Genomic DNA, 25,254 nt, shown 5'->3' with positions numbered 1-25,254 from the left:
GTGTGGTCCTGCCTCCTCCTGCATCCTGACGTCATCTCCTGGTACCATTCCCCATCCCACCTGCTCCGCCCTGACCAGCTTCCTGGCTCCTTACAAACTTTGCCTGGAACCCTCTTCTCCTGCCTTTTTGCTTCATTTATTCCTACTCAGCCTCTGCCCTGCAACCCAAGCACACTTCCTCTGAGGAGGAAGCCTCTCTTGAGGTTTGCATCGCTTCCTGCGCTGTTACAGGCGGTGCTGTTCTCTCTCCTGGCTCTGTGGGCTTTCTTCCATCTCCACATTCACTGCTTATCACAGCACATTTATCATGCGATAAGTCACTCGACCAGTCATGCAATTCTTTGATCTAGCCTGAAGGCTCCAAGAGGCAGGAAGATGTCCGCTTGCCTCCAGCAGAGCCTGCACTCAGAAGGGGCTCTGTGAGATGCCCGCTACAGGAACAAGCTGACACCTGTGCGGGGCCTAGTTTGGAGGAGGCAGCTGGCTGCTTCCCGGGCCCCATCGCACCCCAGCCCCCTCTGCATGGGGACTCCCTTACCGGTTGGTGGACCCATTGTAGCAATAGTTGGGGAGGAAGTCGAAGTTCAGCTCCCAGAAGACATGCAGGGTGATGCGGCCGTAGGGGGCGGACACATTGTGATTGGCCTCCCGGAACATGGCGTCGAAGCTGTCCAGGGTCATGTGCTTGCACAGCAGCCGGTGCGTGAGCCGGTTGATCTCCAGCAGCCACTCCAGCTCCTGGCCAGAGAGAGACCCCGCAGCTGCTAAGATCTTACTGCCACTTAGTCTTACTGCTTCCTGTCATGCAGGTGAGAGCCCCTCACACATCCTCCCAACTGCCGACGTGGGGACCCAGGCCCTGGGTGTGGCAAATGACCACGTTCCCTTCTTCTGAGGAGAGGAAGGAATTGCCAGATGTTGCTGAGGGAGGCTGCATGCCTGTCCCAGGAAGGGGACAACAAACCATGTCCAACTCCCCTGTCCACTGCCCTCTGGGCACAAGCATGCCTGCTTGCTTTCCAAAGACACAGCCCAGCGAGCTGGGCCCCAGGAGACAGTAGCAGAGTCGATCTTGTATTTCTGCCCTCATGTACTGCATGGTGTACGAGGACTGGGATCTCGTTCTTCCCGCTGCTGTTCCAGAATTGAAATCCCGACTTTGACCTTCTTCTGAGAAACGGCAGGATCTGCTCTCACTAAGCCCTGTCCTGATGCTGCAATAGTTGGACCTTTTTCTGGGCGGGGACACTCACAGACAACCCACCCCAGGACTCCCTCCTGCCCAACCTGTCTGTCTCACTTACCTGTCTGTCCCTACAGCAATTTCAGTCTGCAAGCTCTGATCCAGTGCTGTACCCGCAGCATAGAGCCACAGAATCCGAGTTTCAGAGTGGCAAAGCTCCAAGATTGGAAGTGTGGCCTAAGGCCTCCCCCGACCACACTCTGGCCCCCCAATCAAAGTTAGGGGTGCCTGGTGGCTGATGAGAATGAAAACGAGTCCCTGGGGCGAGGCTGCCTCCTGTGACCCTAGACAACTGAGCTCCGTGTCCCCGCCGTCAGGCTGGCCCTCTGGCAGTCCCACCCCCTGGCTGCACTCTGGTGAACTGCCCTTCCGACGTTCTTTTGATTTTATGTTGTAAAACCATCGTTACTTTTCAAAGGGCTTTCTTAGCAATGGTTTCTTTACTCCAGACAGCTAGCTGTGTACAGGGGCCAAACACCTCATCTGGAATCAGAGACCTAGGTTCACATCCTAAGCCCTGTCACGTACGTCCTGGGTGACCTTGGGCAAGTTACTTAGCCCCCTAGCTTCCCTTTGCTCCTCTATGAAACATTCACTTAGAATGAGTACAGATAATAAAAGGAGTAAACGCTAATGAGTTCATTTCTAAGATGAATGAGTTGCCCTGTTCCAGGGAAGATAACTGCACCTAAGGAACCGGGGAACAATTTCTGTCCTAACGTTCTGTACTTTTAACAGTCTTGCAAATGCGTCAGTGTCCACAGGGGACACACTGCGGGAGTGTTCTCAGCTCTGTGACGTGGGGGCGGTCGGAAGCGGAGGTCCCCTGGGCCTGCCACCAGCAGTACAGGGGTGTGTCTTTGTGACATAGTCCCAGCTGTGCTCTTGCCTCATCATGGATGCAGGGCGCAGCGCATCAGGTGCAGAGGGTTTAAAGGGCCACGTGCGAGGTCCAGGTACCTTCGAGAGGATATCAGCATTCCACAGTGAATCGGTTCGCTGAGGAAATACAACACCTACACGGGCAATTTCTGTGAAATAGTGGAAAGAGCTCTTCAAGGACAACCAGAAAGCCCAAGCGTCAGCCACAGGTGACTGTTAACCAGCTCTGTGGCCCCAAGGAGGTGAGAAGAGTGGGGGTCTTGAACTCAGGCACGGTGAGACCTGGGAGGTCCGGTACAGGAACAGAGTGTCCCAAGGGGGCTTGCGGGAAACCACGGGCAGTGCAGCCAGGCTGAGGGCAACGTCTGGGCAACTGTTACTATCTGGGGAGGCTGGTGCTGCCAGAGCTTCTGCGGTGTGACTCCAATTCCTCCAAACGCTAAATGTTGCCTTGAAATTTCAAATACACTCTGTAGCCTGAACGTCACAGGCTGCCAGCTCTCAACCTCAGCCTCAGATCCCTCGGAGGACCTGTGTTCCAGGCTGTGGAGGGGGACCGGGGCTGACCAGGAGTCTCTGCAGCCCTCCCAGCTGCGCATCACGCTGCCGCCCCTTCCCAGAATGGAGTTTCTACCGGGAGGGAAGGGCTGAGGGGAGCACATTCCTTGGTTTGTTTCTCAGGAGAGGTAGAAGCTTCTCAACAGAGGTGAGTGGGAGTCTTCTGACTCTAAAGGAGAGAGGGTCCCTGGAATCTCCTCTTCAAAGGCTTCCTGGGAAGTGGCTACTTTCCCGGGGGCCATCATCCTCACCTGGTGAACTCAGGCTTTCACCAAGTGCTTTGGTGTTGTTCTCAGCTCAAAGAACATTCAGTGCCTTTCAAAGGGTGGGGAGAGGCCACCCCCACACACCCCAACCCAGTTTTCCCATAAGCTGTGCTCATTCACTAGTGGAAAACTGCAAGGCACAGAGAAAAAGAAGATGAAAACAAAAATCCCAGTCCTTGGAGATAATCACTGCTAACATTCTGGCATAAACAAAGAAAAATCTATTTCTTAAAATAGATTTCCCAGAAGAAGGTGTGCTATATTACAGTCTCTTCAAGTCAGCGACCCAGGACTTAGGTGGGCGGGGGGGTCAAGTCCTTTTATGAAATATTGCTGAAAATTTACCCTGAGAACATTCACCGCAGCTCCAAATTTCGATGTTCCTCTCGTCTGTCTTCTCTCTCCCCGTAGGCTATTATTTATTAAGCCTCATGAACTACTCAAAGCTCTTTCCAGACAGCGTCTCATTTCACCCTCACGCCGACACGGTGAGGTGAATTCTAGTATTTCCTCCATTACACAGACAGGGAAACAGGCTTCGAGAAGATAGTAAGATGCCAAAGGTCACCCAGCTAGTGGCAAGGTCAGGACGGGGCCCGCAGGTCTTCCTGACTCTACAGCCCTACTTCCTAATCATTTTAGATTTTTTTTTTACTACTTTGTCCACTTGAAAAAAAAAGCCCCTTTTAATTTTGAAGTAATTTTAGACCAACACAAAATGGAAAACAGCAGAGTTCCTGCATATCCTTGACCCTGTGTAACCAATGTTAACACCTTACATAACCGCAGTATAATTAGCAGAAAGGGGAAGTAGCATTGGGACGATACTGCCAACTAAATGCCAGACTTCATTTGAATTTCGCCTGTCTGTCCAGCAAGGCCCTTTCTTCTGCTCTGGAATTTAATCCAGGCTCCCACGTCGCATTTGGGTGTCCTGTCTTCCGGTCTTTTCCAATCTCCAATAGTTTTCAGTCTTTTGTTGTCTTCTGTGACCTGGGTGCTTTTGAAAGTACTGTTTGCTTTTTTTTTTTTTGAATATCATTTGATTTGGGTTTGTGAGCTTTTTCTCATGATTAGACGGAGATTATGCCTTTTGGCAAGAACACCACAGAAAAACACAAACTGGGGACACACGACTATTTAACTACTACTGGTGATGTCAACCTTTGAAACCTGGTTAAGGGGGTGTCTGCCAAGTGTCCCCACTGCAAAGCCACTAACCTTCTATTTGGAGGTAACAAATGTCTTGAAGGAGATCATTTGACATGATGCCAGTATCCTGTTTCTTCCCAGAGGTTTTTTATTGTGGGAAAATAACACATGACGTAAAGTGTACCATTCTGACCATGCTTATAGTAAAGGCACAGTCCCTGGCACTCAGCACCTTCACATGTTGTACCACCATCGCCTCCGCCCGTCTCCACGCTTCTCCACCTTCCTCAACAGGGACTCTGCACCCGCTAACCCCTGACCCTCTCTCCCCGAGACCGCCATCCCACTTTCTGTCTCTGTGAATTTGGCTGCCTCTAGGAATCTCCTAATAGGAGGAATCACACGATATTCTTCCCGCAGTTCTGCCCACTAATTTTAGCATCCATGGCCGGGTCTGGCCAGCAACACTGTGGTGACTTAATGGTGACGCTCTAGTTCCCTCATTCCTTCTATTCTTCTGCTTCTGAAAGCATTCCAGTCTCCCTTTGATTCACTTAATGACCGATCGGTCAAGGTTATCTAATTCTTGGAGAAAGGAAATTACCAGAGAAGTCCACATGCTGTTTAAAGGAGAGGAGGGCAGGTCCAAGCTTGTCCATCAGAATGGACTATATAATTTGCAGGTCCCCTCGCAAAATAAAAATGTGGGACCCTTGTTAAAAAATTATTAAGAATTTTTTCCTGGCTGGGTGGCTCAGTTGGTTGGAGCATCATCTCCAACACCAAAAGGTTGTAGGTTCGATCCCCGGTCAGGGCACATACCAAGGTTTCAGATTCGATCCCCTGTTGGGGCACATACAGGAGACAACTAATTGATGTTTCTCTCTCTCTCCCTTCCCTTCTCTCTAAAATCAATAAAACATAACCTTGGGTGAGAATTTAAAAATTATTGAGAATTTCAAGATGGCAACAGCAGAGCACTAAAGCCAATACAGAGCCCTCTGGGTCCTGGACCTCAGCACACCCACAAGGCCGAGCCTGTTGTGCAACCTTCCCTGGCCTCACAGGACCACCCTCCTACTTGCTCGGATCTGTAGAATCCTAAATGACAAGCATGTGTCCCCACACTGGACCTCTGAAGAGATTTCAGGACCTCTCTCCACTCCTGCTCTCCTGGCAATTGAGAGGGTAAGATTATTCTCATTCTTAAACCTACTCTTCCTGCTCCATTCAGAAAGGAAAGAGACTCACTGCTTCTCCTTAACTGGCCTGGTACTAGGCTCACAACAACGTCCACCGAAAATCCCAGAGCTCCCATTTCTTACCACAATGGACGTCAGGTCCTCACTCTCAAAGCGGCTGATGGCCTGGTCCAAGGACTTATACATGGCGGCAGAGATGCGCTGAGTAATGAGTCTGTTCAAGTCAATTGATCTCCCCAAGAGCTGGGTGGAAGGCAGAGAGAGAAGAGTGACCTACGGTGTGCACAGGCACATGACAACTAAATGCAACGCACTAATGGGAACTTGGATTATATAAATACTTTTTATATATTTACTGTTTTTGTGAGAGAGAAAAAATATACACATGAGAAAGAGAAAGCAAAGCAAATGGGGTAAGACCTTAATAATCATGAATCTGTTTATAGAGCATATGTGTGCTCAGTGTATTATTCTTTCAGGTTTCCTATAGTTTTGAAATATAAAGTGTTGAGGGAAAATACAACTCATTCAGACTGTAGGAGGAGGCCCGGGAGAGGCTCTGGCATCCTGTGCAAGACCAACGTCCTAAATTTGGCCCTGAGGTCGTTCCTGAATGGGTCGGCCCTATGCCCCAATTCACCGTCACCTGGGAAGAGCCGCCTCCTCAGCAAGGACCTGCTGCGTGCCTTTGTGGGGATGAATTTAAAAGCAAGAGGATGAAGGGCTGGTTACAGAATGGAAAATGTGGCTTCCACTGGGGAACACATGGGCATTATTAAAGATGTTATATAGATAGCAATAAACATTTACTGACTACCTGCTGAGTGCACTGTACTTTGCTAGGTGCCCAAGGATTATTCTTAACTGTTTAATTGTTTTCTATTTGTCTTCTGGGAGTGAATTTTCTACCCCCTGCCTAGGGACCCCTTAAAGCCATCTTGTGCACATGTGAAGTCCTCAGTATTGAATATCCTGTGGCTAATTCTGGCTGTAGCAGTAAGAGACAGTCATCATTTTCCAGGAGGCTGAGGGAAAAGCAGTGAGACCCTGCTGTTGGCAGAGGTGAGACTGTAATCTTGATTGTCCATTTCTCTGGGATTTCTCACAGCAGTGGGAATGCCCAGGGCTTCCAAGGTGACCCCTGTCATCCTCCCCCAGAGCACCTGCTGAGGGGAGCCTCTGCCCTCCTTCACCTGCGTCTGTCCCAGAAGCACCGTGGGCCACGTAATAAGCACCCGGAGGTCACGGCAGTGGTAAAGGCCACTTCACCACTGCTCGGCCGCCAGCAGGGCGCAGGAGTAGGGTGAAGTTTGCCAGAGCATCTCTTACTCTGTCTGCCTGGTTCCGTTAACGCTTTTAAGCAAGGATATGTTTCTGAGCTCCTGACAGCAGTTTCTCTCCATCTGGGGCCAAATGTTAACAGAAACCAACTCCACAAAAACAAATCATAATATCTGCCCCGTGTTTAGTCCGACATGCTTTGTTTCGAAGGCCCCCAGAGCTCTCCCTCCCTTAGCCTGTTCAGGGACAGATTTCAGAGCAGCAGTCCTAAGCAAGGAAGTGGCTGCAGCTTCTGACGGGAAGACAAAGGCTCTGGTGGCCACTCCTCCCCAGAGGTGAGCTGCAGACGAGCTGAGAAGCCTAGAACCTGGACCAGAGGGAGCCCAGTGCCTTTTTCCTGCTTTTGACTCTGAGGCCAAGTCACAACGGCGCTCACACATCCACGCGGGGCGCCGTGTGGGGCAGACAACAGACAGCCCTGGTTTCTGGTCTGCGTGCTCACTGCTCAGCGGCTCTCTCCTGCCCCGGTCCGTCTCCTCGGGGCTGCCTTTCCTCGTTACCTGCACGTGTCTCTGTTTCAGCAGCGTCTCGTAGCGGTTGGACGGCGGGTATGGGATGATGACGCCATAGTTCTTACACTCGGCCCTGAAGCGTTTATCCAGCAGCACACTGGAAGGGACAGAAGGGGGGACAAGGTCAGAGAACGGGGCAGGGAATGGTTTTCAGCTGCTCAGCCACGTCCCCTTTAGACCATGGGATTGGCTCAGGAGGCACCGCCTCATACATTGGAAATACAATTTTTCTCTGTTCGAAAGCAAAGTTCTTCGAATTTCTTTTCAATAGCATTTCTAAGGGGAGGACTGGCAACACAGAGGCTGAGCTGCTTTCCTCTTGTATTCATTTACCAAAAAATAAGACAATAAAAATAAAAACAAGTGAGTGCATGTTTCGCATGTCCCATAGCCTTTCTCAGGACAGAAGGTCCCCAGGAGGAAACATTCTGAGCACTAGGAATACAAAGTGCAGGTCCTCGTGAAGCCCATGTTGTAGAGAACAGAGACCGACACCGTGAACAAAAGCAGAGGAATAAGATAATTCCAAAGAGTGCACACCTGCACAGCGTGTATTACTATCAGGTGCGCACACATGATCACGCAGTCCCTTTAATGCCACAACAGGTCTATGAGTTAGACGCACCATGATTGTCTTTCACACTGAGGCACAGACCACAGAGTAATCGGTGTTCTGGGGAGAATGGAACAGGACACTCTGGTGTTAGGGGGTCAGGGAAAGGCTCTCTGGAAAGGGCTTCTTGGACGGAGACCTAAAGGCTAAAAATGGCAAGATCTGGGGCAGACTGTCTCGGGCACACGGGAGCTGGAGAAAAGGAAAGACGCCAGGGTGCAGAAAGGGCAGGGTGAGGCCAAGATCCTGGTGCAAGAACGAATGTATAAAGCCAGTCTGGGGGCCAGATCACACGGGACTACACAGGCCACAGAAAAGAGGTTAGAGGTTTTCTACATGTAACTGGAAGTATTAAAAGGAAGCCACTAAGCAGGAAAGTGACATAATCTAAATCTACATTCTGCAGTACAGGGAGCAGCCACCCACCACAGGAGCTACGGAGCACCTGAGACGCGGTGCGCCCAACAGCAGATGCACGCTAAGTGTCGAATGCATACTACAGTGTGAAGACTTCGGGGAAAAAAAAAGAAAACTATCTCTTTAATAATTTTTAACTGTTCCATGTTGCAATTATAGTACTTTACATATATTGGATTACATATCACATAAAATATATTGTTAAAATTAATTTCACCTGCTTTTTTTTTCTTTTCTAAATATAGCCACTGAAACTTATAAAAGGGCACTGTGGCTCACACGTGTAACATGCGGTGTGTTTCTACCGGGCGGCTCTGATCTGGGCCATTCTCTGCCTGCTGGGCTTTCCGACTCTTCCAGCCCCTCCAGCTGTGTCACACAGCCTGCCCTGCCCGTCTTGTGGTCTGTGAAGGGACCTGTCAACATTCTAGTCCACGTTAATCCCTTCTCCACATCCCTAAGGCATAGGCCTGCTGTTACTATTTTTTGAACTTTTCAAGTCATGCATACAATGTATTAGTTTCAGGTGTACAATGTAGTGATTTGACATTTATATCCCTTAAGAAGTGGTCGTCACGGTCAGTCTAATAATTATCTTTTACCGTACAAAGTTATGGACTATATTCCCTATGCTGTGGCTCATTTATTTTATAACTGGAAGTTTGTACTTCTTATGAAACTTCACCCTTTTCACCCATCCATCCGCCCCTCCCCTCTGGCAACCATTAGTTTGTTCTCTGTCTATGAATTTGTTTCTGTTTTTCAGATCCCACATATAAGTGGCATCATGTGGTATCTGGCATGCTATTATTATTATTATTATTATTGTTATTATTATTATTATACTTCTGCCACGGGGACTATGCACAGGTAGTTCCTCTTCCCTACATTTTCCTGTCCCCTCCTTCACCTAGTTTTACTTAACTCCTATCACCTTCAGAAATGAACTCAAATGTTTCTCTCTCAGAACAGTCTTTCCAGTTCCCTACCCCAAAGTCTAGCTCAGGTTTAACTGTCACACAGTCCCACATTCCCATGAACTTTTCATTCACAGGGAGCACGTACCCTCCCTAATCACTGTGCGTGCATTGGTTTTTACTAATGTCTGTCTTCCCTGGGAGATCCAGCTCCAAACCTGTTTTCCTCTCCTGTATTCTAGCACCCAGTCCAGGCCCACAGAATCATTCAGACTTTCTTCCATGATAAAGAAGGGAAGTTGTGCAACAGGAAAACCCCAGGCTCTCATACCTGCCAGCCATGGCTTTGTAGTAAGCAAAGATCTGGTCCGCCAGCTTGTAGACAAACTGATCAAAACACAGGTTCACCTGGCAAAGAGGAAGCAGGAAATGTCAGCAGTGCCCGGCCAGCTCTATCACAGAAACTTGGGCAACTCAGAGGGCAGCTGGGGAGGACTGCCTAAAGCGTGTAGTAGCAGGGGAGGCTTCGAAGGGCAAAGAAAAAGATTTTGTGGCCAGGTTAAGTTGGGAAATCTGGTCCCTTGTTGTCAAGGTCCTCAGTGAGGCACAGAGAAGGCAAAGCTCAAAAAGCTGTTGAGGAACTGCCCTCCCCACTGGTCCCCTCCTCCACATTATAAGGGACCGGCCCAGGGTGGGGAGCTGGGGGATGCAACAGGTTGGTCTTCACATCCTGTAATTACTCCTGTTCGCCTGCCCTGGCTACCTCTAGGCTTTCTTGTCTTTCCCTTTCATTTTAACCTCGCTTTGCAAATAAAGAGGTTAAATGGTCATTGGACATTTAAAACATTCAAAAATATATATTGCTTAAAAACCTTTGATTTTTAATGGACAAGGGACTGTCTTGCCACTTCAGTGTTTCACAGCATTGGTGCTGCTCGGGCGGGAAGAAAGTGCCCAGGAGACAGAGGGTCAAATCCAATCCCCCAGTGTGGTAAGAGCAGGAAATGGCTGGGGGACTTTAAAGAGACGGGGGTGGGGGCTGAAGCAGGGTGGCAGTATGATGTCAAATTTAGGTGATCAATCAGGATCATTGATGTTTAGGAAACATCGTATTTAGGTGATCAATCCTTGACTCTTTTCTTACCAAATTCTCAGTTCTGTGTGGTCAACTCTTTAATGTAATGAGCTCTCATGCCTTTTGTTTTACACCCCAGATGTTATTCTGAACACAAAAACACAGTGGCATACGTAGTGCTGTCTTCATACGCAGGTAACCAAGGCCACTGCCCTGGACTTTGAACTTCAAGGGCATTGGGTCTCCTCTGGGCAAAGAGCTCGTAGAGTCCAGGAGGGGGTGCCCACTGATACCCCACGACCCTCTTGTAGAACCAGATTTGAGTGCCCTTGCCCCAAGGGCCCAAGTCCCTTCTAGGCCCTGTGTGCTACCTTCCCTGGGTTCACCCCCAAGCGCAAACTATTCTGCAGGTATGTGCACCCCTAGGGCTGGCCAAGGGACCCTTGGTGGGAGACAAAGCTTGGGGACTCCAACATGTAGCCACAAGGCCCTTCATGGTGGAGAACGGGGTCTGGGTATATGGGAAGGAAAGGGTCTGAAGACACTGAGGATAGGTTCGCCCTCCATTTCAACCCCCACAGAAATGGGAGGATGCAGAGAGAAAGCAGGATCTTCACTAGCTTCTCTTGGCATCACACAAACTTTCCAATGCATTTGGTGGTAATGCTTGTCCTAAAACATTCATGTCTTCTCTTTATAAATAAGAATGCCTTATAGTTGTGTGACAGTTTTACCTAACTGGCCTCATTCTATGTTTCTATAACCTCAGGAACTTCATAGAACGGTGACTATCATTCCAGCTTCCAGAAGACAAAACCGAGCCGTTAGTGCCTTTCATCTCCTGTTCCTCTTCTTGCTGGCTCCTGGCAGTACTGCGCTTCCTCGCTCCTCTTTGAAATGAGGTACAGCCATGTGACTTGCTGTGACCAATGCTGTGTCACTTTCAGGTGGCAGCTTTAAGCATCAGAGTGTGTGATTCACCCTGATCCTTCCCCTGCTAGGGCAACTAGTAAATAAATATTCCAGGTGAGTCCCAGATTGAAGACTACAGGGAGCGGAGACTCCAGCCAACCTATAACGCAGACATAAACCCTTGGTTTCAAGCCACTAAGAGTCTGGGGTTGGTTGTTACTATATCGTAACCCAGCTTATCCTGACCATTACAGAAATAAAGCCATTGAGTGACTCTCTAGTAAACAGCTGAATAGCTGAGAGGATGCCAATCAGTACTAGACAGAGACCCTGTGACCTTGGGATGTGACACTTGACCCACTTTAAGTCTCTGATTTATTGCCTGCCAAATAGATAGCAGCACATACTTCTTTCTTTATTTTGTGGTCAAGATTATTTAAAATGTTTGTATAGTGCATACGCTGTGCCTAGCAAATGGTAAGTATATAATAATTGATAGGTGTATTACTGTTATTGGTAGCCAAGTAATCAAACCATACAAGACCCATTAGAAAACTAATTTTACCCAAGCAGTTCTACCATTTGCCATTCTTAACCATTTGAAAAAGAAGGACCATTATCCCAGTTTAGGTCCCTTGGGGGAGCACTCTCCAGAATAAGTCATTGATCCCCGATGCTGTGGTTCCCCCCAAATTCATATGTTGAGATCCTAACCCCCAAAGATGATGGTAGGCAATGAGGTTATGAGGGTGGAGCCCTCATGAGTGGGATTAGTGCCCTTATCAAAGAGACCCCTGGAGCTCCTTTGTCCCTTCCACCATGGGGGACACAGAAGTCTGTGACCCAGAAGAACACCCTCACCAAAACATGCTGGCACCCCGATCTCAGACTTCTAGCCTCCAGAACAGTGAGAAATGAATGTCTGTTGTTTATAAGCCATCCAGTCTGTGATGTTTGGTTGCAACCTGAATGGACTAAGACACCCCACACTGTGCCAACATCTAAAGATGTGGAAGGTCCAGACTCTCAGAACAAGATTACAGGAACAAACGGAGAAGCACGTCACTTGCCTCGGCCTCGATCTCATCATACAGGAACTGCTTTTTGAACTTGGTCAGCGCATAGTAAGCGCTGTCGTTGTACAGATCCAATGGGTAGAGGACGTACCTAAAGAGGAGAAAACAATGCCAGCTTACTAATCATCTCTCTTACGGCAGGCAGATTTATACCTGCTTGGGAAACACGAACATCCAGATGAAAAGATGAGCAAGTTCAGGGAAAGGAAAAAGAGAACCTCCCAGCATTCCATGTTTCCAGCCTCCACTTAGGAATAACTTACTTTACATCCTACCCACAGAAATTAAGAGTCCATGATGCTAATATATCCAAGGCCTGAAAAACATGAGTTAGCTTCCTGATCTCCAGAGATGATCGTTTTCCTGGGCTAACTGTTAGGAGACTAACGAAGCATCAGAAGGGTAAATGGGCTGGTAAGTCCTGAACCCATCTGCAAAGCTCAGCCAAATGTGGTGTGACCAGATCCTTAGCCAGGCACAATGCCTCATCTGGAAAGTTCTGGAGAAAACAGCTCACTGGCAAACGAGCCTCCACCTGCACCCCAGGCACCTCCTGCTGGCCCAGCCCTGCATCTTACTCCATCATGGAGGGCTCTTTGGTTTCCAGGATGTGGTCTGTGAGGATCCAGGGCATGGACATCTCAATAGGAAACTGGATTCGCCGGCCCATGGTCAACTCCAGGAAGAACTCGCGGAACCAGAGCTGGGAGAGGTCACAGCACTGCTGCAGGGCTTCTGGGAAGCACGAGGGAGAGAGCCTTGGGTTACGGGGGCAGCAGCAAAGGACCTGCGAGCTTATTGTTTTTATGACTTTTTACTGTTATTCTTATGATGGTACGAGGCACATGGCTGGTCCTCATGAGTATGACCCCATCGGTGGATCCTGCTCTCTTGAACTTGAATGCCAGGCTAACATTTATTTAGAAGATAGGGTTTGTTATGCGTCAGAGACAGTGACAGTGCATGGGGAAGGCATGGGGAAGGAGGTGGTGATGTTTTAGAGCTTTTGGGGCTCCCACAATTCCTGTCACCCCCTCCACAAAGTCATCCTGAAAATACTTGCTATTCAAAGTCAAGACAGGTCTCCCGGTGTCTGCTTTTAATGGGACTGCAGCTCTGTGACCCCTTGTACATGGTAATTCTGAACTCACTGCTCAGAGGCCTTGAAGGCCCCTCCTAGGCTGCGCTCCATGAAGAACTTCGGACTATTAGTTAAGATCTCTCTTTAATACTGACAGGTGTGCTACCACTCCTGTGACCTGGGGATGCTACTGTCCCTCTATTCTGCCCTGTCGCACCTGTGCATGTATCCTACTAACAGGGGAGGAATGGGGGACACAGGGTGGGGGTGCAGCCTGGGAGCCTCCTTTGCTAAGGGTAACAAGTAGTAATCGGCTCAGAGCTGCTGCTTAGAAGCAAAACACTGACCTAGTCCTATGTGTGTCTGTGAGCACACTGCTGTTTCTGATCCCCCTGTACTAAGGGCTTCATGACAAGTTAGCCACATATGTCTACCAGACAGGTATTTCCAGCTAAGTCAGAGTAGCCGGACTGAGCCTGGTCTTTCCTAGCTCTCAGGGCCCATCAGAAAGGTGGTGTTTTTTCCCCGGTGTCAAAGTGTGCCCCTTGGGGTCAGTGATCACGTCTGTTGGCAACTTCTGGCCCGACAGCTTAGTGGCTCTGGGACCACTAAGAAAGCCCCCACCCTCTCCCCAGACACCGCGGCTCACCGCTGATGTTGAGCAGGTGTGTGAAGAAGAAGGACTGCTTGTGGAAGTCCTCTATGGCGAGGACAATGGGGCCGTCGAGGCTGCTCCTCAGGGTCTTCTTGGAGCCGCTCTTGTCTGCGATGAGCGATTCGAGCATGGTTCGCACCATGTACAGCTTGAAAAAGAAAGACGGGCAGGTTAGGGGCTGGCCCTCCATCGGGGGTGGGGGGAAAGGCTGCTTTGTGCTGCGTTTATGTACGTACATATTTTCTTTCTGTAGATGTCTGCCCTTAAAAAGCTTTGTCTTAGGAAGCACCAATTTTAGGGTTGGAGCAGCAAATTTGGAACATGTAAACTTTCAAGAGGGAGACTAGCCAGCCCAGGAAGGCAGTTCTGTCTGGGGCCTGCGGCATCGCTGGGTAGGTGGTCCTGGTAAAGCCAGGTCCTTCAAGGCTCAGGCTTCTGCTCTGCTCAGCCAAGGGTGTGGGCATCAGAGGAGAACCCCATTCCATGCCACCCAGGAGTCAGTCCCTGCCCTCCTGGACAGCACTGTGGCACCACGGGTGGAGCAGAAGACTGACAGTCAAAAGACTGGGGAGTCAAGGCCAGGTACTGCCACTGACTTGCTGTGTGACCTTGGGCAACAAAGTCCCACTCTGGGCCTCAGTTTTCTTATCTGTTAACGTGAAGGAGTTGTGGCAGATAATTTCTCAAACCCGTCCCTTTCAGCGCTAACATTCTGAAGAACTGTGAAATGGCGTATGATCCAAACAAGCCCCCCACCACCTCAAGTGTCTGACGCTCAGCATTTTGAATCCGTTCCTGAGGAATTTCGCCCTCTGGTGGCACCAGCTGCATGGCACAGCCTGCCGAAATCCTGGGCGGAAAGCGTGTGAAGATCGGTACTTACACAGGAGCCTACTAGACAATTAGCTCCCTCTTACAGAGGACCTTAAGAGCAAAGGGTACAAGCGCTAATCTAGATCTCTCCACATCATTTGTCTTTGAATCTTAGGGCTGGAAGGGGCCTCGAGGAGCCAGGCTAGTCCATTCCTGCTGCCTCCTGGAGAGGTGCACCCAAACCAACCCCGCCAGGCGGTGTGATACCAGGGATCGGCAGCCTCTTCGGCCGTGTGTGCCACCAGTGGGGTGAAACAAAGCCCTCGGGGACCACTGGCAGGCCTAAGACATAGATAGGAGAGAGGAGGAGGGAATGGGAGGGCAGGAGAGACAGGGAGGAGGGAGAGAGAGAAAAGAGAGAGAGAGAAAAGCAAGAGGTATTGTATACGGTGGGAAAGCCGTCACGACTGCTAGGGGCCACTTGCCGACCACCTCTGCGACGCTCCAACCTCCCTCTGCCACCACGTCCGTCCTTGCTGCCTCTGGGTCTCTGCTAGGCTCTCACCCGTCCTGCGCCTGGCACTGGGCGGGGCAGCGTAGCCACAGAAAGGAGTGGCACGCCATCCACCCTCTGCAGCCCTGCCGGGGGGCATATCTATCACCCCTAGCAATGGGGAAGCACGGTTCTAATGATGGCCTTGGGAGGCCTTGGAAAAGGGTTAATCCATCCCTGTGGGGGTTAGCTGATTTGTATCAAATTCTATCTGAAAATCCCTTTTGTCTGTAAGAGGGGGAACTCTTTTCCCACCTACTTGTATCAAACAGAGCCTTTCACTTGCCAGCACAGCCAAGGTCCCAGCTGCGCTAGGGGCCTGAGTCTGCTGTGCCCCCAAGGCTCCAGCAGAGCCCTGGGGTGGGAGTCAGGAGACCTGGTTCTTTGTCCCACCTCAACCTGTCACTCACCTTGTGGCTTGGACAAGCCACTTCCCCTCTCTGGACCTCAGTTTCCCCATCTGTAAAATAGGGGGTGGGGACTGGGACTAGTTTTTCTCTAAGGGTTCTTTCGGCTCTGTCTAGGAGCCTATTAAATGCATCTGTGCCACCTGGCATGACTCGGTGGTGCTGGGGGGGCTGACTGTTGGTGACATTCGCCTTTCGCTTGTCTATAAATAGTCCTCTCTCTGTCCTGTCTCTCCTCTCTCTGCCTCCAGCACAACCCCTCTCCGTCCCAGTTTCTCCTGTACCTTGTCTCTCTCCCTCACTCGGGACTTAGAGACATGCCCGAAGCCCTGCTCAGCTCCCTCCCCGCCGGGGGCATTCTGAGCCAGAAAGGTCTCTGGCCCCTAACACTGCACAGAACTGTCTGTAGAAGCTTCCTCAGGACATTCCACAGCCAGCAGGCGAGATCAGGGCAAACCGGCCCACGGGTGGTGAAGCCAGGGGGTGTTAAGGATGACAGTGCTGAGAACACACCTTGCCCCGTCCCTCCTCCCCGTACCCCTGCCCAGACACAGACGCACACACAGTGAGAAGGGTCAGGGGTGGCCTCAGGTGGCTCATCTCAGGTGGTTCAAGAACTCAGGTACATGGAGAGAGGCTTAAAGGTCGAGTGAAGTGGGAGTCCCAGCCTGGGGCTTCTGAGCCTGTAAGACCTTTAAAAGCAGCAAAGGAGCCGCAAGCTTTCCCCCAATACTTCAAAAAGCCCACTAGAAGCTTCTAGCCTTTAAGTAGGTGGCAAAGATTTAACTAAAGTGCCCAGATTCTTTATTTTTTTCCTATAATCTTACAACGGCTTTGGATGAGCCACAGGCAACCTGTTGTTGGTCAGAAGCTCCAGTGGGAAACTTGGAATATCTCGGATTACTAGACTTTCTCTAAGGGGTCAAGGGCTTTTGATACTTGTGCTTTGGGGGGCAAAGAGGGATTCAAAAGGGGGTATTTTATCAGTACCATGATCTCCTCCAAAGTTTTCATTTAATGGAGAAGATAATCAGAGCTCAGAGAGGTCAAGGCACTTTCCCAAGATCACACAGCAAGTCAGAGGCAGAACTTGTGAATTCCCAAGCTAGGATGCCACTGCAGGGGAAGGGGCAGGGTTCGTTAAAGAGGGACAGGACAGATGCATACAGATTCTACTTTAAACTCCTCCTACACTTTGGAACTTTGGAACCAGTCCTGGTATTACCCCCATTTGCCAGATTAGACAACTGAGGCACAAAGAGAATATCTAACGTGCCCAAGGTCACACAGGTATCTAGGACGAGAATCCAGGTCTCCTGAATCTTAAGCCAGTGGCCCTCCCTCCTATATCCAAGAAGATGGTAGAGTAAAGCTAGAGCAGCTGCTTAACCCTGCCCCTCCTGCCTGAGGACCCCCAGCCCCTGTGCCCGATGGCCCAGCCAGGACCTACCATGGCCTGGCTGGCCTCTGAGTCAGCTGGGCTGGCCTGTCTCCGGAGCCACTTACCTGTGTGCTGGAGGGCCCCACGGCACGCCGGGGCACCTTGATGTCAAATCCACCTTTGGGATCCTTCTCCCCTCTCAAGCATGGGTCATTGGGGGGCTCTCGGCCCCCCTCCCAGTCACAGATAGTTTTCCGAATTGCCTGCAGGACACTGTGGGAAGGAAGGACGGAGGCTCAGACCAGGTTTCACCATTAGAAGGAGGTAAACCTTGCAAGCCTGTTTCTAGAGTCTGTGGTGTCCCAGGACCCCTTCCCTAGAATTCCTGGGGTACCTGTAAGAGGCGCTCACCCTGGGTGCCCCCACCGCAGAGATGCTGGTTTAACAGATCTGTGGTACAGTCCAGAAGCCTGCATGTTACAAGTGCCCCAGGTGATTCCAGTGCCCGCTGGCTGCCCGAGAACCCAGCTCTGAGCCTGTGCAGTGGCAGAGAACCTGAGTGGGGTGGGATGGCTGTTTCTGGTGTTGGGTATAAGAGAGTCTCATTAAACCGCTGCACATTTAAAGTTTCAGTAACAGCTTATGTTCGCTGCATACTTACTCCATGCTGCCGCGTGCTTAGGTCGACACATGGATTATCTCATTTCATCATCCCAACAGCCTAAGACAGGGGTGTCAAACTCATTTTTACTGGGGCCACATCAGCCTCGTGGTTGCCTTCAAAGGACTGAATGTAATTTCAACTCCTTAACAGTTAAGGAGTAGTTACATTTATATAGTCCTAAAATTACTTCAGCCCTTTGAAGGAAACTGCAAGGCTGATGTGGCCCCCCCCCCCGCGAAAATGAGTTTGACACCCCTGGCCTATGAGATAGGTAGGTACCATTATCATCCACGTTTCACAAAAGAGGGGCAGAGAGGTTCAGAGAAGGTAAGTAACTTGACTAAGTTCACATAACCAGGCAGTGATGGAAATGGGCTTCAAACCCAGAGACTCAGGACCATCCATCTCAAATGTCCAGTCTCCTAACAAGGCTTCCTGAAACTTGTTAGAAGGATCTGTGTGTGTTCAGAGGCTGCCCCGGAATCTGACTGAGCAGGGAGCTTCCTCTGCGGCCTGCACCGCACCCCTGGTTTTTGATGTGCCCCTGAAAAGGGCCATCCGGAGACCCACCTGATGAGAACGTTCTTCTTCTTCCGTACCGCCTGCCTCAGGGGCTCGCGCAGTGTCACCTGGGCAAAATCCTGCAGGGCGGCATAGATGGTGTTCCTGATGGCCTGGTTGAAGACGCTCTCCATCCTGCCCATGAGCACCTGCAGGCCTTTGATCATGGCGATCACCTGACCAAGCAGAGATCAAGGTCAGGCTCACTGTACCTTGGTACACCTGTCTGTCCAGTCCTTCACCACATCATGTGATCACAACTGGTCTCCTGCCTGAAATTATAGCCCTGAGCCTCAGTCCATTAACATGTGGCCTGGAGATGTGCTAAGGAACAACTCGGGCTCCTCAGAAGTGTCTGACCCTTTACAGCTCCCACAGCTCATCTACATCATTGTCTCCTCTGACAACTGATGTCTGATTCTCAATGAGGGCCCTGGGATGGAGCAGGTAGACATTATCGGCTCCCTTCTACAGAGAGGGACGCTGAGGCGCACACAGATGAAGTGGCCTTGGGCCCAGGGCTAGTGTCCAGGTCTCCGCCTTCCCGGCTTCAGACGGTCACGAGAGAGGGCGCTATCACTCAAAACTTAGCATGCAGGAATTGTCCTCCCTCAAAATAGAAACATCGTTTTGCAAGGAAACAAACAAACAAAAAACAAATTAGAAGGCTATAAACCAGGAAGTAAGAATCTCCCCTCCAGAAATTACCACTATTAATGGTTTGGTCTACAAAAATATAAATACTTATGTCCTTCAGTTTTGAGCAAATGTGCAAAAGTATATTAATTTTAACTACAAATGGTATTATTTTTTTACATGATGTTCTTTAACCTGTTTTTTTTCTGACTTAACCATACACTGTTGCATGTCGGTACGTCCGCTTTAGTGGCCACATAGTAGTCAGTGACACAGCTGTGCCCCCATTTGCTTTACCTGGTCCCAGGCTGCAGGACATCTCAGCTGTTCCCGTATTTTGGTATTATAACCAACACTGTGATAAACCCCTGTGTGCATGTCTTTGCACGGTTGGCTTATTTTTCAGGGATATATTCCCGAAAGACCCTCGGAGCCAAAGGGTATGCGCTTTAAACGTTTGAGTGAATCCCAGCAGACTGTCCTCACAGAAAGACTGTAACACGTACACGAGCCGCCCCAAGGCTCCGAGAGGGTCTGTTTCCCACGCTGCAACAGGGATCACCAGTCTTCTAAGACCGGACCATCCTGAGTGGTCGGCAACACTCTGTCTCATCCTAGTTTTCATCTGCAGTTCTTTCTGAACGCTCATCTGCTTGGGCATTTCTCTGATCTCTGTCAGTTATTTTTTGGTTGTTTCTTCGGTTGGTTTACCTTTGCTCAGTTTTCTAGTGGAGTGAACACTTTCATTTGGATTTTTAAGAACAGAATGAGATTCTAATCATTTGTAAGTAACCTGACAGAGATGAACTCGGGCAGAGAAGGGGGACAGGGACATGCACGCACAGGAGGGGGCCAAGGCTGCACAGGAGGGGGGCCAAGGCTGCTCAGAGCCACCCCCTCCCACTGACACAGACCCTGAGCAGCAGCCTCGGGGGCAAGAGGAGACGCAGGGAGGTCAGCACCCACCTCCACGAAGGCAAACTTCTCCTCGCTGGTGTAGTTGTAGCGCGTGGCTCTCTCATACTCCTCTGCCGTGCCGGGGCAGTCCTTGTTACAGAACTTGTCTGTGGGGTGAACCAGCTTCCAGGAGTACTGGGGGGAGGGAGCAACCCAAACTTCATCAGCGGCGGAATGCAGAGACAAAACGAGGTGTGCCCATGCCCCAGGAGGGAATAAAATGTGGATTCGCCCTACAACGTGGATGGACCTTGAAAACATACAAAGTGAGGGGAGCCAGCCACGAAAGACCACACATCATAGGATTCACTTTACAGGAAACACTGAGAATTGGAAAATCTATAGCAACAGAAACTAGGTTGCCTAGGACTGGGGAGACAGGGAATGCGGTGGTGGTGGGGGGTGGCAGCGATCATATTTTTGAGGTGATGAAAATGTTCTAAACAGCTGATTGCACAACTCTGTAAATAGACTGAAAGCCAATGAATCTACATTTTAAATGGGTGAATGGTATGGTATGAGAATTATAGCTCAATAAAGCTGCTAAAAAAAGAGTGCTTGGGGAGAGGCAGACAGATGCCAAGAGAACAGAGGGCGGTCTGAAGGGGTCAGGGGGACACCCACCACCTCCATGACGTGGGCACTCCACTTGGACAGCAGCTGCAGGCCCCGAAGGGCCAGGTCGAAGAGCTCGCGGTACTCCTCATCTGACTTCTGGCTGTCCAGCCCGGAGCCCGTCACCACCTGGGGAACATCGGCCGTCACCCTCATTGCCCACATACCTGGCATTTTACACACTATTTCATTGATTCCCCTCAAGAACGCTACAAGGAGGAGCGATTATTATACCCCCTTGACAGGTAAACTGAGGCTCGGACAGTGCCTCGCGGAGGGCCGCATGGCTGGTAAATGAATGGCTGAGGGTTCCAACGCAGGTGGAGAGTCGCCAGCCGCCCTAATGCCTTTCAGAGGGGTGGTTTTTCGACTTTTCTGGCTGTGATTTACAGCAGGAAATGCGTACCACAGACTCAGCAACCCTTACCTAGAGATATTAGATATTAAATACACGCACAAAACACTTGTCACAAAGCAGCTCTACTCTTAATACATGGGATTTCCTCTGACTTTCTATGCCATTTCACACAAAAATGCTCATCATGTGCCACTAAACTGATTTCACAGGTCACTAGACACAACTGAGTGACGAAAAGCGTTGGCGAAGAGAATCATCTATTTCCACGTGTAATGTTCCACAGTGAAATGTAGTGTGTAAGCAGGCACGTGTGTATATGTGTATGTGTACATATATGTTTGCGCACACATGCATAAACACACAGAGACCATTCTTGTTATTTGTGGATTCTGTATTTGTGAAGTCACCGACTCACTAAAATGCACTTGGACCCTCAAAACCAGTGTTTGCAGTGCCTTTGTGGTCATTCACAGACACGTGCTGAGTGACAAGAAATGTGGGTCACGTCCTCGGCTGAGGTCGGACAAGGCGAGGCTCTGCCTTCTTGTTTCGGCTCCCATACTGTAAACAAGCGTCCTTTCCATGGCTTATTCAGTGCCGAGTTTTTCATGTTTCTGCACCTTTTATTACTGATGATTTCAGTATTTCAGATGGCCCCAAGCCTGGTGCCGAAGTTCCGTCTAGAAGACTAAGAAAGAAGTGCCTTTCGGAGAAAATGTGTTTTGCATAAGCTTTCTTCAGGCATAAATTAAAGCGCTGTCGGCGGTGAGTTCATGTTAATGAATCAAAAACATCTATTATTACCTGAGGCGTCTTCAAACAGAAAAGCACATAAAACGGGGTTGCGCATCGATCAGAAGCTGAAAACACCGTGACCAGAGACTCACAGGAACCTAACCCCGTGTTTTCCCGGAGCAATGGTTCAGCGTCGGTTAATTCAGTGCTCACGACCACTTGCTAGAACATGACTACTGCGAATAACGAGAACTGTCTGCATGTCCACATATAAAGCATACAATGTAAAAAATAACTTTGAGCCAGGCCCATTCTGAGACCACACCAAAACGTGACGAGGAATAAAAGAGATCCTGCGCTTAAAGTATGCCCGCAGTTTTAGCTCAGTTGATGGGCGCATATGGTCAAGAAAGCCGAAGGTTTGAGCTTGACCTAAGCCCACATGCACGGGCCTAAAGACCACACCTTCTGTGTTTGTCTGACTGTCTTCGTTTCAAACAGGTGGCCTCTTTGATGAAGCTGTTTGGAGTCTGGCTTTGAGAAGCACATGCAGTATGGCGCCAGCCACATGGTGGAACCAGTGAGCCAGCGTGGGACAGACAGGCGGTCATCCAGGTGCGCCAGGTAACAAAGGATTTCAAATCAGGAGACCTATGCTACTGAACCAATGTGTAGACTTACTGGGAGGGTTTATAGGGAAAGAGGTCCAGGAGGAGATATATACCCAAACATCAATCCTCGCTGGTGCTGGTTGGTAGGATTTGATGTGATAGATAGTCCCTCCTTTTGCATACTCTGTTTTTCCTGAGGTTGAGCACTTATCTTGTCCCCAGTGGTATTTTCTGGCTTGTTTAATGACCATTTGTTATTGTGCAGATTAAAATATTTAGATGGTGTTATGGGCATGAGTGTTCAAAACTCGGTTCCTCCCGTGATCTAGGGTAGAGATGGTTTGGAACACATACAGACTAACAATCACTAACAATTACCTGTTACTCTCTGAGGCACAATGCATTTTCCATGCTTCATAGTTTAATCCTCTCAATGAACCGCTCTGGATACTCTTACCCTCATTTTGCAGAGGAGGAAACTGAGGCACAGAGATGTTGACTAACTTGTGATGGTCAGCAGCAGAGCCAGAATCAAATCCAGTCCTGTGTGGCTCTAAAATCCATGCTCTTGGCCATTTTGCCCTCCTGCTGTCCATCATCTCTGTGGCCATTTCTTTCCTGCCTGGTCCTTACCCCTTCGCCCCCTGGGCCCACACGGGCCTCCATCCCAGCGGCCGGAGCACGCTCACCTCACTGTTGCTGTAGCGAGCGAGTTCGGAGATGAAGCGGATGTGGTCATCTCGGATCTGAACCATCTGCTCGCAGATGTTGTACTGGGGGCTGATGCTGCTCTGGGTACAGGTCCACCTGGGCGGAAAATCACAGGGTCGGACAGGTCCTTGGGTCGGCACGTGGTGGAACAGGCTCCTTCCACTTACACGTTGCTCCTGGGCTCCAGCCAAGGTGGCCTGCTCCCCTGGGTGGAACCCAGAGGTAACCCAGAGATGAGCAAGACAGCCTGTTCATTCCACACGGTGGTGCTCACAGGCTGAATGGTCCAGCCTTTCCTCCTCCTCCAAGACCCAATCACAGGCTTTTCCAGATACCTGCTGTCCACGTACTCACCAATCACACCAGCGAGAAGGGACTGGTAGCCTCTCTAGGGCTACAAATGCCTGGAGTCCATGCCAAAAAGCAAGATGAGTGACCTCTCAAAATCTGTCTACTGACACTGACAGACTGTGGTTGCCGCTGGCTTTGGGGGGCCTTTGGGGAGGGACTAAGGAAACCGAAAGGGACTGTGCCTCTTCCCAGCAGTGACCTGGTGATACACAAGCAAACCCAGCATGGTGAGGAATGCCAAGGTCATTGTCTCTCTCTCTCTCCTCACCCCTCTTCTCCTTCCCCTCCTATTTCTCAACTCTATTTTTGAAAGATATCATTGGGAAAACCACCCTACATTGGAGAGGAAATGAATGAATGAAAATCTTCACTCTCCTTCCCCAAGAGAATAAAGTCAGCCCCCTTTACCCTCTTCTACTGTCCAGTGCCAGGTGGCCTGGTAGACAGATTAAAAGCACAGCCACCCAAGAAAGCAGATAAAAATTTTTCGCCAAGAATTTAATATTTCAAAAGGAGCCCTGAAGTGGCCCTCATAAATACTCAGGATGGCCATGCACTTCCTCATGCGTATACTCTGGCTTTGGTTTTGTGCTGCATCACCAGTGTAGGGAAGGGGACAAGACCAGACACGCACCCAACCCAGGCCACATCACTATGCCCGGCCAGCTTCAGGTGGTAGAGAATTCATGTAGAAAACGTGAGGAAATGGGTTCAGCATTCTTGGCTCCATGCTTTTCCTGGAAAACCTTCCCACACACTAGCAACCAGCGGGTTATAAAGAGGCTAACCCGGCTTTCCTTGGTGAGACTCAGTCACAGGGGCTCAAGGATGATCGCCCCCGAGCCCCTCCCCGCTTTCCCATGGAAAGGTCAAGATCACTCAGCTTGGGAATGAGACGCCAGCAGAAAAAAATCTAACAACCCCAGCGATAAAGGCTGTAGCTGGATGTCCCCCTCTCCCATGAGGCACTGACAGCCCGGACTGCAGCCCAGACTCCCTAGGATGGAGGTTCGTAAAACCTAAGGTGAGGCCAGCGACCTTTCCACTGCCGGAACTGCCCACACCGCACACACCACGGCATACTTACTGCACAGACACAAAACCTGGGGAGAGAATCAGGGTGATGTGAAGGGCGTCACCTTGCTGGCCCGACCACCGCGGGCCAGCTGTTCCTCCCCCTTCTCAAGGAAGGACTCCTGCTGTCCCGCGGCGGCTGGGACAGAGAAGGGGCGTGGCTGTGCTCTGAGCCCTTTTGAACCCCAGCAGCAAAGGGCAGGCACAAAAGGGCCCAGAGCACCCTCTGCTGCTCCCCTCTGGAATCCGCCTGCCCAGGGCTCTGGGGAGGGAGGAGGGGCTGAAGTGGCCCCTCGACCCCCTGCCCAGGCTGGGCGTCCTCGCAGGAGCCGAGAGACATTACGGCAGGCACTCACTTGGACTTGTTCTCTTCATAGTGAGCACTGGTCTTAATGTATCTGGCCAGCTCTATCTGCATGTCGCCGAAAAGGGGCACCACCTGCAGCTGCTGCAAAGGAAGCAAACACAGCGCGTGAGACACTGGGTGGGGACTAGGCAGCCACCTTCCACTGGGGGAGGTGGCCTCCATGGGCCTCTGGGCTGACCCCTAGTTCTTGCTTCTGATGGTGCTTCCAGGGGACCCTGGAGTCAAAAAGAGCCCCAGCCAGCATACAGATCCCCTGCCTCTGACCAGCCATATGTTCCAGCGACTGAGCCCAGAGAGGCAAAAGGACTTGTCCAAGGTCACCCAGCAGGCAGATGAAGGATGAGGACCAGATGGCCTGCCTCCCAGGGCAGGGTCCTTTCTGCTCTCATTTTCCTCAGATTAGATGATCCTTGCTGCTTGGAACTCTGAGCTAGGAGTGGGTGTTTGGGTGCTGCTGGCTGCTGTGGTGTTCCCAGGGAAGTAATGGAAATCACACCACCTGACACCAGAGGGCAGACAAGTCTCATCTGAAGACCAGGACAAATGGCGGGGAGGCCA

At 50.3% G+C, this 25,254-nt stretch overlaps 1 protein-coding gene across 2 annotated transcripts in view; it reads right to left on the bottom strand.

Moving 5' to 3' along the window:
• The window catches only part of CYFIP2 (cytoplasmic FMR1 interacting protein 2), a 104,358-nt gene that overhangs the window by 45,166 nt on the left and 33,938 nt on the right, over positions 1 to 25,254 (bottom strand). For both annotated transcript variants that reach the window (XM_024577086.3, XM_024577087.4), the window contains exons 10-22: positions 24,686 to 24,777; positions 22,883 to 23,000; positions 20,499 to 20,618; positions 19,884 to 20,009; positions 18,291 to 18,457; positions 17,182 to 17,329; positions 13,897 to 14,050; positions 12,745 to 12,901; positions 12,161 to 12,257; positions 9,435 to 9,511; positions 7,145 to 7,253; positions 5,427 to 5,546; positions 539 to 738 (exon numbers count right to left, since the gene is read on the bottom strand). In XM_024577086.3, coding sequence (XP_024432854.1) covers positions 539 to 738; positions 5,427 to 5,546; positions 7,145 to 7,253; positions 9,435 to 9,511; positions 12,161 to 12,257; positions 12,745 to 12,901; positions 13,897 to 14,050; positions 17,182 to 17,329; positions 18,291 to 18,457; positions 19,884 to 20,009; positions 20,499 to 20,618; positions 22,883 to 23,000; positions 24,686 to 24,777 — 1,685 coding nt within the window. The remainder of the gene's footprint in view (positions 1 to 538; positions 739 to 5,426; positions 5,547 to 7,144; positions 7,254 to 9,434; positions 9,512 to 12,160; positions 12,258 to 12,744; positions 12,902 to 13,896; positions 14,051 to 17,181; positions 17,330 to 18,290; positions 18,458 to 19,883; positions 20,010 to 20,498; positions 20,619 to 22,882; positions 23,001 to 24,685; positions 24,778 to 25,254) is intronic.

Source organism: Desmodus rotundus, chromosome 6 (assembly GCF_022682495.2).
Source record: "Desmodus rotundus isolate HL8 chromosome 6, HLdesRot8A.1, whole genome shotgun sequence".
Lineage (NCBI taxonomy): Eukaryota > Metazoa > Chordata > Mammalia > Chiroptera > Phyllostomidae > Desmodus > Desmodus rotundus.
The sequence above is the reverse complement of the archived record's forward strand: the minus strand, read 5'-3'. Positions and strand labels throughout refer to the sequence as shown.